Source organism: Trachemys scripta, chromosome 7 (genome assembly GCF_013100865.1).
Source record: "Trachemys scripta elegans isolate TJP31775 chromosome 7, CAS_Tse_1.0, whole genome shotgun sequence".
Classification (NCBI taxonomy): domain Eukaryota; kingdom Metazoa; phylum Chordata; order Testudines; family Emydidae; genus Trachemys; species Trachemys scripta.
Genome location: NC_048304.1, coordinates 83,654,450 through 83,667,371, shown reverse-complemented (window position 1 = coordinate 83,667,371; position 12,922 = coordinate 83,654,450). Strand labels below are relative to the sequence as shown.

General features: G+C 43.3%; 1 protein-coding gene across 5 annotated transcripts in view; it reads right to left on the bottom strand.

The window, feature by feature from the left end:
- Positions 1-12,922, bottom strand: part of COL13A1 (collagen type XIII alpha 1 chain) — a 165,061-nt gene that overhangs the window by 60,244 nt on the left and 91,895 nt on the right. For 4 of the 5 annotated variants that reach the window (XM_034775200.1, XM_034775199.1, XM_034775202.1 and 1 more), the window contains 4 exons: positions 11,828-11,854; positions 6,085-6,150; positions 1,403-1,519; positions 937-978 (listed from right to left, as the gene is read on the bottom strand). In XM_034775200.1, the coding sequence (XP_034631091.1) occupies positions 937-978; positions 1,403-1,519; positions 6,085-6,150; positions 11,828-11,854 (252 nt within the window). Of the gene's footprint in view, positions 1-936; positions 979-1,402; positions 1,520-6,084; positions 6,151-9,142; positions 9,200-11,827; positions 11,855-12,922 lie in introns of all 5 variants that reach the window. The other variant, XM_034775203.1, reaches the window with a different exon arrangement.

The window sequence follows — 12,922 nt, the reverse complement described above, 5'->3', positions numbered from 1 at the left end:
ATAGCAGGTGATAGGCTGTACGTCTTCAACCATTACTGAGGCTTCCTGTATCTTGTTGCATGCGAACAGCACTAACCAAAAGTTAGGCATCAGCATAAGCAAGCCCTAATTTTGCTGTTCTTGTCCTGGTGATTTTTTATCACAGATCCTTATGACCTTTCTCCATTCCTCCATCCCTAACTTATTATCAGCATCTCTTCTCAATTACTCAGTCCCGAGACACTGTTATCATTCTAGGCTACATAAAAATGTATTAATACAGAGGTGAAGTGAGGGGCTCACAGGGTAATGATCTGAAGAGCCTTTCACATATAGGTTACTAGTTCCAATCCATCTTAGATTGGCAAAGACCAATTAGTTCATGCCTAACTAATGGTTGTTTGGTGGCCTATATGAAATGACTTGATGGTTTCACTCAGTTCGTAGTGGACAGATGGACAGATGTCAGCAGTTGTAAAACCTCATAACTGGTATTTTCTTTGGCAGAGAGACCAAGGACTGAAAGTCTATGGAGACTAAATTACCTGTCACCCCCAGGAGAGTCCATATCAGGTTTGAGGCTCATTGATGGGTGGGTCAGTTTGGGAAAAGCTAGCATTGACAATAGCCATACTGTATATATTCTTTTCTGGACAGAAGACTTCAATGTGAAGTGTTTCCGATCATGTTTGTCATGGAAAAATACGCTAAGATGCCTCTCCATAGTTCCTGAGCAAGGAACTTGGTGCACCCTGAGAGCAGAGCCAGCATAGGTAACCCCCAGTGAATGAAACAGACAGCAATGGAGACATTAAGTGCAACCACCCAGTTTGCTGAACACTTGGTTCAGCCCTGCAGGCATGTTCCCCATCCTCAGGCATTAAGGAGCTGGCTGCATTCATGCAACGAATGCTGCATGCAGAAGAGAGAGGAGTGAGGCAGCTCTACTGTACCTACCTTTCCATCCTTGCCTGCCTTTCCAGGCTCCCCTACTTTGCCCTGTTGTGAGAGGGAAAGGAACATTAGTGACAGTATTTTCACCTTCCTAGGCGGCTAGCTGTCAGCCTGGGAATAGAACAAGGAGCAGAACATCAAAGAGATTTCAAGGGCTTTTTTTAGTCTGGTTTCTGCTGAGAGCAGGCTAATTACAGCCGGAGTGTTACTTCCTCCCCGTGGCATAGGCTGGAGAGGAGGAAATGGCACTGGTGTCATCGTCTCACACATGTGTGTGCAGATAGGGATAGCTGGAGGCATAGAACTCCTCCCTCCCTGCCTGGGAACTCTTTCCTCCAGCCATGCCCTGGGAAATGGCTTTTGGTCAGTGCACCCAGCTCAGAGGAGACAATAAAAGGCAAAGGAAATTGCATGCATGTCAGGGGAGAGGAAGGATAAATGCTGCTTGTTTGGTTTCTTTTAAACTTACAGGTGGCCCAACTGGGCCAGGTTGTCCTGGATTTCCTGCTGGTCCAGATGGTCCAGTTGGCCCTGGTGGACCAGGTGGCCCTGGCGGACCTTGAATCCCCGCCTGTCCTTGTTCACCCTGAGGTTCATTAAAACAAGGATTACCATCAGGCAGGGTTAACTCATAGCCCAGCATCCAGAGTGTGTGACATACAGCAGCTCAGCCAGAGCAAATGAAAGAGAGAGAAGCCAAGCAAGTTACAGTTAGCGGCAGGAGAGGTTTCCAAAACTCAGGCAAAGGTCCCCTTCTGATGGTTTTTCTGGGTGGATGATGGGAGCCATTTCCCTGTAGTTTGCAACTACATTTTAAAGCTCCTAATCAGAGCTCACTTAGAGGAAATGTGAAAACTGGATCAGATACTAAAATAGTGCCAGGAGCAACCCAAATACAAAGTAAACTGTTTTTTTAAGTTTAAAAAAGTGTGATTCATTTTATATAATATTGAGAATCCCCCAAGAATCTTTGAGCGCTTTCCATGTGAGGATCTTAAAGCACTGTACAGTCAGTGATCATTGAAACCTCACAGTGCCTTCTGAAATAGGGGACTACTCTCATTCCCATTTCAGAGAAATCAAGCCAGGGTCACTCTGTCACTTACTGGCAGAGCCATGAATCCTGTGTAATTTTTCCTCATACTCGAACCATTAGACAACACTCTCTCAGTTTTGGCATGTGTCTGCTCTTTCTTAATTTCTTTTAATTTGGAGCCTGCCAGAAACAGGAAGACCTAGGATTCTCATGAGAAAGCCTATTCTTGTGAGACTTAAAATCCATTTGATTTGGATAAGGTGCACCAAAGCATCCAAACTTTTGGGTGCTTATCTGAACTAAGCCTTTTGTAGCTGGCCCATCACATGCCACCTCAACAGCCAGTGTCTTGGATTCCCTAACATTCTAAAGCATTCATACATGGCATTTGCCTCAGTTGTCCCAGGGTGGAGGAATCAAGAGTCATAACTGGCTGGTGGTGAGAAGGTAATGATTTAGAAGGATCCCATTTAAATACCAGACCGCTGATCTATAAATGATTAATCCAGTAAATTCCTAGGGGACCATGACACTCAAGTTAAGCTCCCTGCTTTCTCGTTTTTTATCATTCCCTCTCCTTAGACACAGTATCACAAAGTCCTAATATCAGTGTCAGGATTTAAGTTCAACAAACTTCTCTTTGTGATCTCACTAGAAGGCCTGAAATACAACATAGTAATTTATTCAAAATGAATATAGGGGTTTGGGCCTATATCACAGGAGATAAAGAGCATTATCTCCGCTGAACTTGTACTGCGCAGAAGATGAAGTTGTTGGATACAATGTGGTTCCACTCACATGCAGTCATTATCCACATGTGTGTACAATGCATGTAATACATATCCCATGCATGTAGTACCAATCCTACATCTATGCTATAGATATGTGTTCTTGTAAGTCAGTTATGTGTTCCCTCTTAAGTTTATAAGCTAACAACAAGCATTACATAAAAATAGGCTTGTTCAAGGTGCCCAAGGAATGGCCACAGTTCTTACTTCATTAGCCATAGTGAATTCCCCTAGAACTAGTAAGGAACAACACTGACCAGCAGAAAAGGACTCCTTTATAATAATGGAGTCGCTAACACTGTAATGGGTGAGGATTTAACCTGAATGAAGGAGGGTTTGGTAGCTGGTGGCAAGTCAGTATAAGGGCACTACCATTAGAGGGCACCAGTCACATTAGCAGCAGACCTGGTCGAAAAATTTTCAACAAAACAGTTTCATTGGAAAATGCAGTTTAATTGAAATCCACAAAATGTTTTTTCAACAAGTTTTTTGATGGGAAGAAGGCAAAACAAATTGTTTTGAATTTCATTTTGTTTTGATAATGTGAAAACATTTTGTTTTAACTTTATCATTTTGATCCATCTTCTGTTGATTTTTATATTAAATATGGTATATTCTATTTATATATTATAGTTAATATTTTATATAATATAAAAGTTGAAACTATATGAATCAAAATGAGAAAGTTGAAATGAAACATTTCAAGCCCATTAGTGACCCGGCCTCCCCTCTGTAATATCCCTCCGTATCCAATCAGAATAGCTGATAGTTCACCCTGCCCACATTACAGCCTAGGGAAAAAGAGCTTTATCTTTCCCCCCTTTTTTTAAGCAGTTTCCTAGCACATCCTGGGGTCTTTCCATAGAGATACATGAGCATCCTTGAGCTGAATGTTTATGCTATAGCCAGTGTCATTAAAGGACTATCAGCGATACACCTTTACATATTTTTTTTTGAGTGAATTTGGTTCTGATAAAAACATGAGGCAAATAGCCTTGGATAGCGTCAGGCAGCGGCACACTACAAAATTGCCAGAGACCTCCTTGCTATTGCCTCTCATTCCTGACTTATACTGCTAGCCCTGGCACACATCTCCTGAGCACACCCTACTCACTGTTCCAAGCATGGATGAAACTACCTTTATTTTCACTTCTGACCCAACAAGGATCTGAAGTTAAGCCAGGCGGATGGGGAATACATTAACCCTGCTGAGCTATCAAGGCTTTGGATTTGGCATAGTTTTTAAAAAACACATTTTAAAAACCTTATGAATATGAAAACAAACTATTAGTTGCATACTAAGGTGATAAAGTTCACCTCTTTGTATTTTAGCTTTCGCTGGTACTTTCAGTTGCTAACCCTATGTCTTACTGAGACAAGGGGGAATCCTATTTGCCTGCTCCGTCTCCCACTACTCAGACTGTCAATAACTGGAATGGGCCCTCTGTTGGATGTGGCTATCCACTTCTTGTAATGACCCGGGCACAGAAGGTGCTAATGTGTGTATATATGTTAAACCCAGTTGCCTTGATGGAAATTCGCGCTGGCAGCTGGCAAGCTTTCAGAAAGACACAGGCAACCTTCTTTGGTGGGATGCCTGAGCAAAGCATATGCCGTCACTGCAGTGTCCTTGCTTTTTTGCAGGGGACTTTGTTTAAGCAACTGCTCCATATAGACAGACTCCTAGACACATAAAGCTTAGTTACTACATAATTATATTCTTATTAGTACTTTCAGCCTGGAAAGACCCTTTAGGATTTAACTGGAATGTAACTGAGTAGATAGAGTAAGTTGGAGATCAGATATCATACTTATCAGATGTCATTTAATATTTTTAGCCATTAATTGGTGCTATTTTTCAGTTTTGTTAAACACCAATTAGTTGCCTAGATATTCCTTGTGGATTCAATGTTCTCTTCTCCCTCTAACAGGGCTTGCAGCTAACCGCTGCTCCCCACACAACAAGTTCTCTGTTATAACACTCTTGTTGACATAGTGTAAAGCAGCAGCAGTGTTTCTTCCAGCTACTGGTGGTCATATTTGTTTTACAGCTTCAGCTCTTTCTAGCATTCCAAATGTTTGGCTCCCAGGGTTCATATGACTTACTATTCTGCTGTGGGGAGGCAGGATTTGTCAGAGGGGCTTACATTTTCTGCTGCTTACAGAGTGAATTTCACAGAAGCTAAATGAATCATATACTTCAAATTCACATTGTTTTTTGTAATGCTTATGAGATTTACAGTCCTGGAGAATGACGCCAGGTATAGAATGGAGTGCAGCAGTGCAAGCTTCCCTACCTGGCCCAGGAAATGAACTTTGGTTTAAAAAATCTTTCTATCTTTGCTTCTCTTTTGAGACTACCAGCTAGGGGGACAACCAATGCCAGCTGTGGTGGTTTGTGTGATGTAAACAGGGCCAGCTCCAGGCACCAGCCTAGCAAGCAGGTGCCTGGGGCGGCCAATGAAGAGGGGGGCGACACGTCCGGCCCTTTCGGCGGCAATTTGGCGGCGGGGCCGTCACTCCCTTTGAGAGCAAAGGACCTGACGCCAAATTGCCGCCGTAGAATGAAGCGGCGGTAGAGCTGCCGCTGCGATCACGGCTTTTTTTATTTTTCTTTTCTTTTTTTTTTTTTTTGCGCTGCTTGGGGCAGCAAAAATGCTAGAGCCGGCCCTTGATGTAAACACCTGGGCTGACACCACCAGTTCATTTCACATGGCTGAAAAAACACCAGATGATTACTCTAGGTAAGCGGTAAACTGTACTGGGCATAGACCAGTAGCCTGGAAATGAAAGGCTGTATAGGGAATACCCATCCCTTGAGACATCCTGCTTTCTATATCTCATACACAGTGAAAACTGTTTGAAATGACCGTGCAAAGGAATGACAAAAATCAGCTGATAACATGAGGTGGCTCAGTATGATTTAAAACAGGAGTTTACCTAGTAAGCATGGCTTCTTGCACCAGTTTTACAGCACTTACTAAATTTCAAAAAGGGATCTCTGACCAGCCATTGATGTTGTTGCTGTGCATGCAGGAACTGGCTCCTTAAGGTAGCAGTTAGGCTTATCCATGACACTACCTCCTTTTTTACCGCATTTTTCTTCGAGTCATATGTTTCATATTTAATTTGTTTTATTTTAAAAATCTGGATTCACTATGTTTCTGTTTAGACACATTTTCCCACCAAATATATGCTCCATTCTAAAGAGAGCCCCCTGGCTCTGCCAAAGTCTTTTTGAAACCCCTTCTCAAAGGAAAGAAAGAAGCTAATTAATCTTATGATTTGGAGTAGGCTTAAAACAGGCAAAGAGGAAAAAGTGGCTACCTGGAAAGTGCGTCTCTTTATGACCGGGGGTGGAGCCAGCCGCACTGAATTGAGGAGAGGCAACAGCTGAAGAAGAAGACCGAACCCGAAGGTCACAGGGCAAAGGTCACAAGGCAAAGGAGTCAGTAGGACATCAAGAGAGAGCAGCCAATGAAGAAAATGAAAAGATAGGGAAAAAGAAAGACTGTAATGAGAATAAACCACAGGTGAGAGATAGTTGTGAATGGCACAGGGAGGGATACTTGTCATCGGGTACCGCTTGGCAAACCTCTGAGCTCTTCTGTATTGTACTTTAAACACAGGAAGGAATACCTCTGTGCTGGGCCTTCGAAGGCCCTGGTTTTCCTTGAAGGGACTATAATTTTGCTACCCCCTTGGTCTTTCACACCCAACCATTCTATCAGTTCTTTCTTGCTTTCTATCTCGGCTCAGAAAGGAAACTTACCAGGAGATTTCTTGTGCCAGCTTCTGCTGCACTCCTCAGATAATATTTATTGTATCAAAACATAAATATTCTTCTCCCCAGCTCCCCAGAGTTCCCTTGGGACAGTGCTGTTTCTCTCAATTGGTCCTTATTAGATCTGGGGCACTTATTAAGACAGCAGTTTGCTCTATGTTTTTAAAGCTCCTCTTGTCACCTGAGCTCTTTGGCAATTGCGGCTCCATATTTCTGTGACCCTCATTACAAGAAATATATTTTTTCTCTGGACATCATCATGTTACTAGATAAATCTGCAATGAATTCTCTACAAATTACAAAGACTGGTGACTATACAGTTACCCTCGCTACAGTTCACAGTTATCCCCTTTTCTTCCCTTACCCCAAGATTGTCCTCCATGTTCCTTTAAAAGCCCTAATAATCTTGCCATTTTCCTCCTTGTTAGACCTGCTCCATCAGCTATTGTGGGATTCCACCATTTAACTGGTTGGAGGGGTCAGTGCACAACAGTGAAGGAGTCCCTCCCAAGCAGAGACAAAGTTCATCACCTATTCATCAACCTCACATTTCCTGCCAGGGACAGCAGTGAGAGAATGAGACCAGTTTGTGAACTTATACCCTTTTATAGCAAAGCAGAATTCTATTAGGAGCCGTCTCACTTGTTCAAGATCCTTCATTTTCTTTTGCTTCACAAAGACACTCTGTATCATCATGACCCAACTTGCGAGTGAATTGAGATGTCCCCTGATCACCAGAGGGGATGAACTTTTGCCTCACAATATGCTGAGCCTGCACTTTGTGTCTCCTTGTTTAACAGTAACAATGGCTTGTGATCCGTTTTGGACAAGAATCCTCTCTAAAGCTGATCCTCACAAATCAAAACCATGTACTAAAGCTCTGGGTCTTCTGTTCACCCTTCTACTGTATCTAATTTCCACTTCCAAACATGCTCCTGTCTGCCTGTGCACTCAGGAAGCTGCTTTGAACCACAGCACATGGGTGTTGACAGCACCGATTCAAACACCAGGAATGCTCATATTAGGCCTGATTCTCTTTCCCGTTTACCTAACTCCATTGAAGTCACTCTTGATTCATAGCAGTGTAAGTGAGGGGAGCAGCAAGTCCTCCACGTGTGCACACACAGTACTCCTCTCTGTGGGTTTTCCCTATCTGAACTGTGAACTTGAGGCTGAGAGGTGTTGCCCGCAGGTCTCCCACGACAGTGATGATGTGCATCTAAGCAGTACACTCTGCTCCCCCTAAACATGGGTGTTTGTGTTTTACTGAAAGCTCAGACCCAGTCTTGTTGCAAAGTGAAATGTCATCACAATATTGCAGCCTTACAGTCCTGCCCACTGGGCAGTTTATATAAACAGTAAATACATACTTGAGGTAAACCAGTGGCGAGAGCCTCTGACTCAGAGGACCATAATTAACAGCAGATTTACAGACCACATTAGGGCGCACTGAATCTCAGAAGAATTAAATATGATAATTTCAGCTTTTGAGGTGAAGCTATATGATCAACTGAGCCTTTGAAAACTTGCGGTATCCGTGCAGTCAGCATACGTGGCATCTGGGAGGGAGTAAGCAGCCATGTTTTCAATGCCAGGGCTCTGGAGACCAGTCAGTTTCTCAGAGGCAGTCTGCACTGATGGACTTTTTAATGTTATCCTGTCCCCTAATCTAACACAAGAAAGCATAAGCTATCAAGAAGTATAATATGGCCCTAGAAAATTGACCAGGCCACTTTTGATAGGAGCAGGTTCTCCTCTGCCAAAAAGCAAACCTTTGTGAAGAGTGGGGTGAAGAACAGAGAAAGGAAGGGCTGAAGTGGGATCGGTGGGATTTTGACCAGAGCTCTCATGGTACTAATTAGGTTGTTCAGCGCCATGTGTGCATTGTGTGGAATATGGCCAACACCACTCAACATGATGCTGTATCACAATGGCTGGAAAATACAGAGATATTCTAGAATTTTCTTCAGCTTGGTTTGATGAATGGATATTTCCTTTGGGGCATTATCAGGACAACGTCAGGGAGCAAGGTAATATAAGAGACCAGCCTGGTGGTTCAGTGGAGCATTCTGGATTGGTTGCCTGTGTAGTGGGGGCTGGAAAAACTGTTACCTTTCAGGTGGGCAAAGGATCCATTTAGCATCTCCTTGTAGTAACTCGAGTGAATGATCTGGGAGTCACCAAGATGGGATTTGTGTGTGTGTGTGTGTGTGTGTGGGGGAACACTGTTGTATCTCATGTAACTCTATTGACTCGAAGAAGTAGTGGCTGAAATGTGCTGGCTGGAAGGAAGGGAGTGGGAGGGGCTATTCAAAATGGGTAAGGAAAAAAACAGCATGGAAACTCAGGAGCCTATTAGTTTCCCTTCTTCAAAACTGACCATAGGTGAGAAGGGACCTGGCTATGAATTTAAGTACATAGAGAGCAAGCATATGAGGTGTGGGTAAGAAATGTATTTCAAGCCTCTTTCTTCTGTCCCCAGATTTGCATCCCCAAAGTCCCAATGGCAAGTTCTTTTCAACACAGAGCATGCAATATTGTATCCACATCCTTGTTTCTTTTGCATCAGAACTGGGTCCAGTTAGACCATTACCCACAAACCTTTAGTGTAAGGATCTGATTAGAGCGCAGGGCTGCAAGTGTTGTACTTAGGTATTCCTAGGGGATAGTGAAGACACAGTGACACAGAACTGGGTCAGTTAGATACACCACATCATCAAGAGAAAAAAGAACTTTACTGGCCTGACTATTCTGAGACTAGGTTCCATTCCCAGCCCTAGACTGGCCATTGTGATTTTGTAACATGCTCTGATGACCCAGTCTGTCTTTAAGGATTAGACCGTGTAACCTCCTAGTATGGTCTCTTTACCCATGGGAATGTATGTCCTGTTTGCTCATGGGTTACACAATAGACTGATGGTTTAAAAAATGGGCCAAGGCAGGTTAAGAGGGAGCCCAGACTTCAAATTCCCTCTCTTTAAAAAAACCAAAAACCTGTCCCTGTTGTTATCATATTTCTAATTCATTGTCCTGCCCATGGCATCTGATGATGGTAACTGCTGCTTGTGTGAACCAGACAAATTCTAAGTTAGCTAAAAAAGTGCGTAAAACTATTTAAAAAGGGACTTTTCTTAATGTTCATTTCCCTTTTTTTCCCTTATAATGAGGAAGAGAGGGATATCTGTGCATAGGCTGGTCCACATCTACTATTCCCTTCCCCCTAGAGCCCTCTGTCTCACAGGTATATTCAACACAGGAAACTGGTCTGAGGGCAGTTATCACACACACATCAGAAGCTCTGACTCAGACAGGTTAAGAACTTCCATACCACTTTTTAAAAGATTGGATATGGTGCTCCTATAGTCCTGGATAGAGCCAAGCAGGGCACAGGCAGGCTTCCCTTTCGTAGCTTCGCCAGTGTGCGTCATAACTCTAACCTGTAGCACCTCCTGTGTTACAGTCCTGGGCCTTTTTTAAGTGGAGACTGCCAACTATTGATTGGGTAGTGGTGGAATTTAAATGTGGACCAACATCCAGCAATGACTATGAACTGAGACCACTTGTGACCTCAGTCAGGTATAAACTGAGGTTATTTCTCTTAATTTGTAATCAATTTCTCCATTTCCTAATTGTGTTGAGTCCCTGCCCCCGCTTTTCACTTTGAACAATGTGGACAGTCTGGAGCCAAGGGCTGTAATGGAACCCAGGACACTGCTTAAGTGAACATTGTTGTTAGCTTTTTTTTTTTTTTTTAACATAACAATCTAGTGAGATGGCTTGTCTAAATAAACACAGCTGACCTTCTATTATTGTATCGGGGCCGGAACACACGACCACCCTCCTCCCCCCAACACCCAGATGCCTGACAGGTTTGCTATCTACATGCAGTCTTCATACCAGAGTCTTGGACCACCCCTAACCCCACTTCTCTCTGGGCCCAGGGCCAGCACCCGATCCAATTGTCCAGAGGCTTTTGAAAAAATAAATAGAAAGCTTTTAAGCCTGTCTCCCTGTGCACAGTGGTTAAAAGTTTCAATCCTCTCATATGATGTCCTTCCAGTGCATTTCCAATGGCTTTTCAGAGCTAGAGTTGTTTTTAGTTTTGTTTATGCCTGGTTAAATTCTATCCCTATAATCCCCTAAACCCGATGATATACTCCCGTCTCTCTTGAAAGGGCAGGATGGGGAAGCAAGTGGGGCTACTTCCTGGGCTTAATAAGATTATTACCAAAATAAATAAGTGTCCCTCCCCTTTTCCAAGCAGTGAAGTGCAAAAAGCCAGGCGGCATCTACAAGATTACAGGGAATTCACTGGGAACTGTGACAGAACTGGATGTCTAACTCTAAATGTAGACCATAGGCATTATTTACTGGGTAAAGAATTTCTACCCCGCCTCCCTCAAAAAACTTCCCGCCCCTCAGTGAATACATGGACTTTAAGTGTTCTAACTATAAATACATAGGCTTTCCAGGCACACGGCCAGTTTTACCCATTGCCTTTCACTGATTTGCTCTTGAAGCCTACATTTCTGCAGATGGGCCAGATTGTGCCCTCTGGATCTGCACATGGAGGGGGCACCCATGGAAGTTTCACCCAACTTTAGCTCAGCCAACTCTGCAGCACCATCCCTCCCTTCGGGCTCTATAGAAGGCTCTCCACATGGTCCAGGGCCTGTGCTGGAAGAGGAGAGGGTAGAGAGCAGAGTGGCTGGGAAGGGAGAAGTGGCCAGGACAGTGCAGAATCAGGGCAGGAGATGCCCCTTGTGCCCTGACTTGGCCTTATGCAAATTAGGTGAAAAAGATAACAGAGCCCTTAGCTATATGACATTTTCCCTGAGGCCCCCCCAGATGTCCTAGCCATGCTGCCAGCAAGGGCACTTACTAGGGTCCAGAGATGGTATGGAGGCACAAAGCCTCTGAATGACACTGGATTCCTACAGATCCCTAGGGATCCACCAGGTTTAGGGGTGCAGCCCTCATCCTTTTCCTCATGAGGCAAAGCCCACCTCCTGACAGGATGATGTTGGGGGGGGGGGTTCTCCATGAGGGGATGGTATGGGTATATATCTGTAGGGCTGTCCTAGTTTAAAGGAATGAAATAAAGTTGTAAATCCCTCTTAGAAAATTCTTCCAACAACACATGTCAGTCAGTAAAATGGCACTTGTGGGACACATATGATGGACCTCATTAATGAAATATCCTACATTCCCATATAAAAGTCATTCAAATAAACTAGGATTAATGTGCAGCAAGCCATGGGACAGTTAATAACAAATACTGCTTACCCTGTGTGGGTAGTCTCCACACTGGCCCTGTGAAAGGAGGGGATGAAAAGAAAATAGTTTAAATTGTGAATGCAGTGAACTAAAGTAGGCATATGGGGTCAGAGCCACAGCAGGTAGAAATCAGCATGGCTACACTACAGCTATGCCAATTTATACCAACTGAGCATCCAGTGTATTATCCACTACCCCTTTTCTCCCCAGTGTCATCATTTGTCTTTTGGCCAGAGATCCACAGAAAGCAATGGACAGACAGACTCTCTCTCTCTCTCTCTCTCTCACTCTCTCTCATTTTGAAATGTACCCAAACTACCATTTTATAGGATTTCCCAGCATATAACCCATCGGATTTTCATTGCGGCTGCTGGGTCTTCACAGTTGGGATAAGATTTAAAAAAAAAATAGGATCCTAAATTCATATTTAGGCACCTAAATAAATGGTGATTTTCAAAACTCTTGAGCCAACATCACTCAGCACTTTTGAAAATCAGACCTCTTATTTAGAGGCCTACATATGGATTTAGGAGACATGCTTTTGACTTCTGGTTTTGGAAACACTGTATTTTGTTATTAGTGTCAGGGTCTTTTTCTTAAAACAATTTAGGAAAAAATAAACAAAACCTCATCAAAGCACCTAGGTCTCATGTTGCTCTTTATCCATTGCTGCTTTTAACTCTCCTTCATGCTTTAAAATGCTTCTGTTCTGATTACAATGTGACCATGTGGAAAACATTTTAGCCTCAGTTAAAATTATGAGTCTGGTCAAAAAAGGCACTTTGGTATAGCTCACATTGGTACATTTGGTATAGCTCTATTCTGAGTCAGAGCTGCATAATTTAGTGAAGAAAATAAGTTTGTACCGTAAACTCTTTAGCTATAGAAGAGCAGGCTGTATTCCATTCAGCCTCAGGCATTATCAACAGCATTTCTAGAGGAGTTCTCAGTCCATAATCTTTGGCATTGGTCATGACAGGAGTTGATGTATGAAGCAGGGGGATCACAGCTTGATTTTCAGATGTCCACAGGATGAGCCCACAACTAGAAAAATCTTGTCTGTTTTGTGAACTGACCTAATTTGCTCTGAAAGCCATAGCCGAA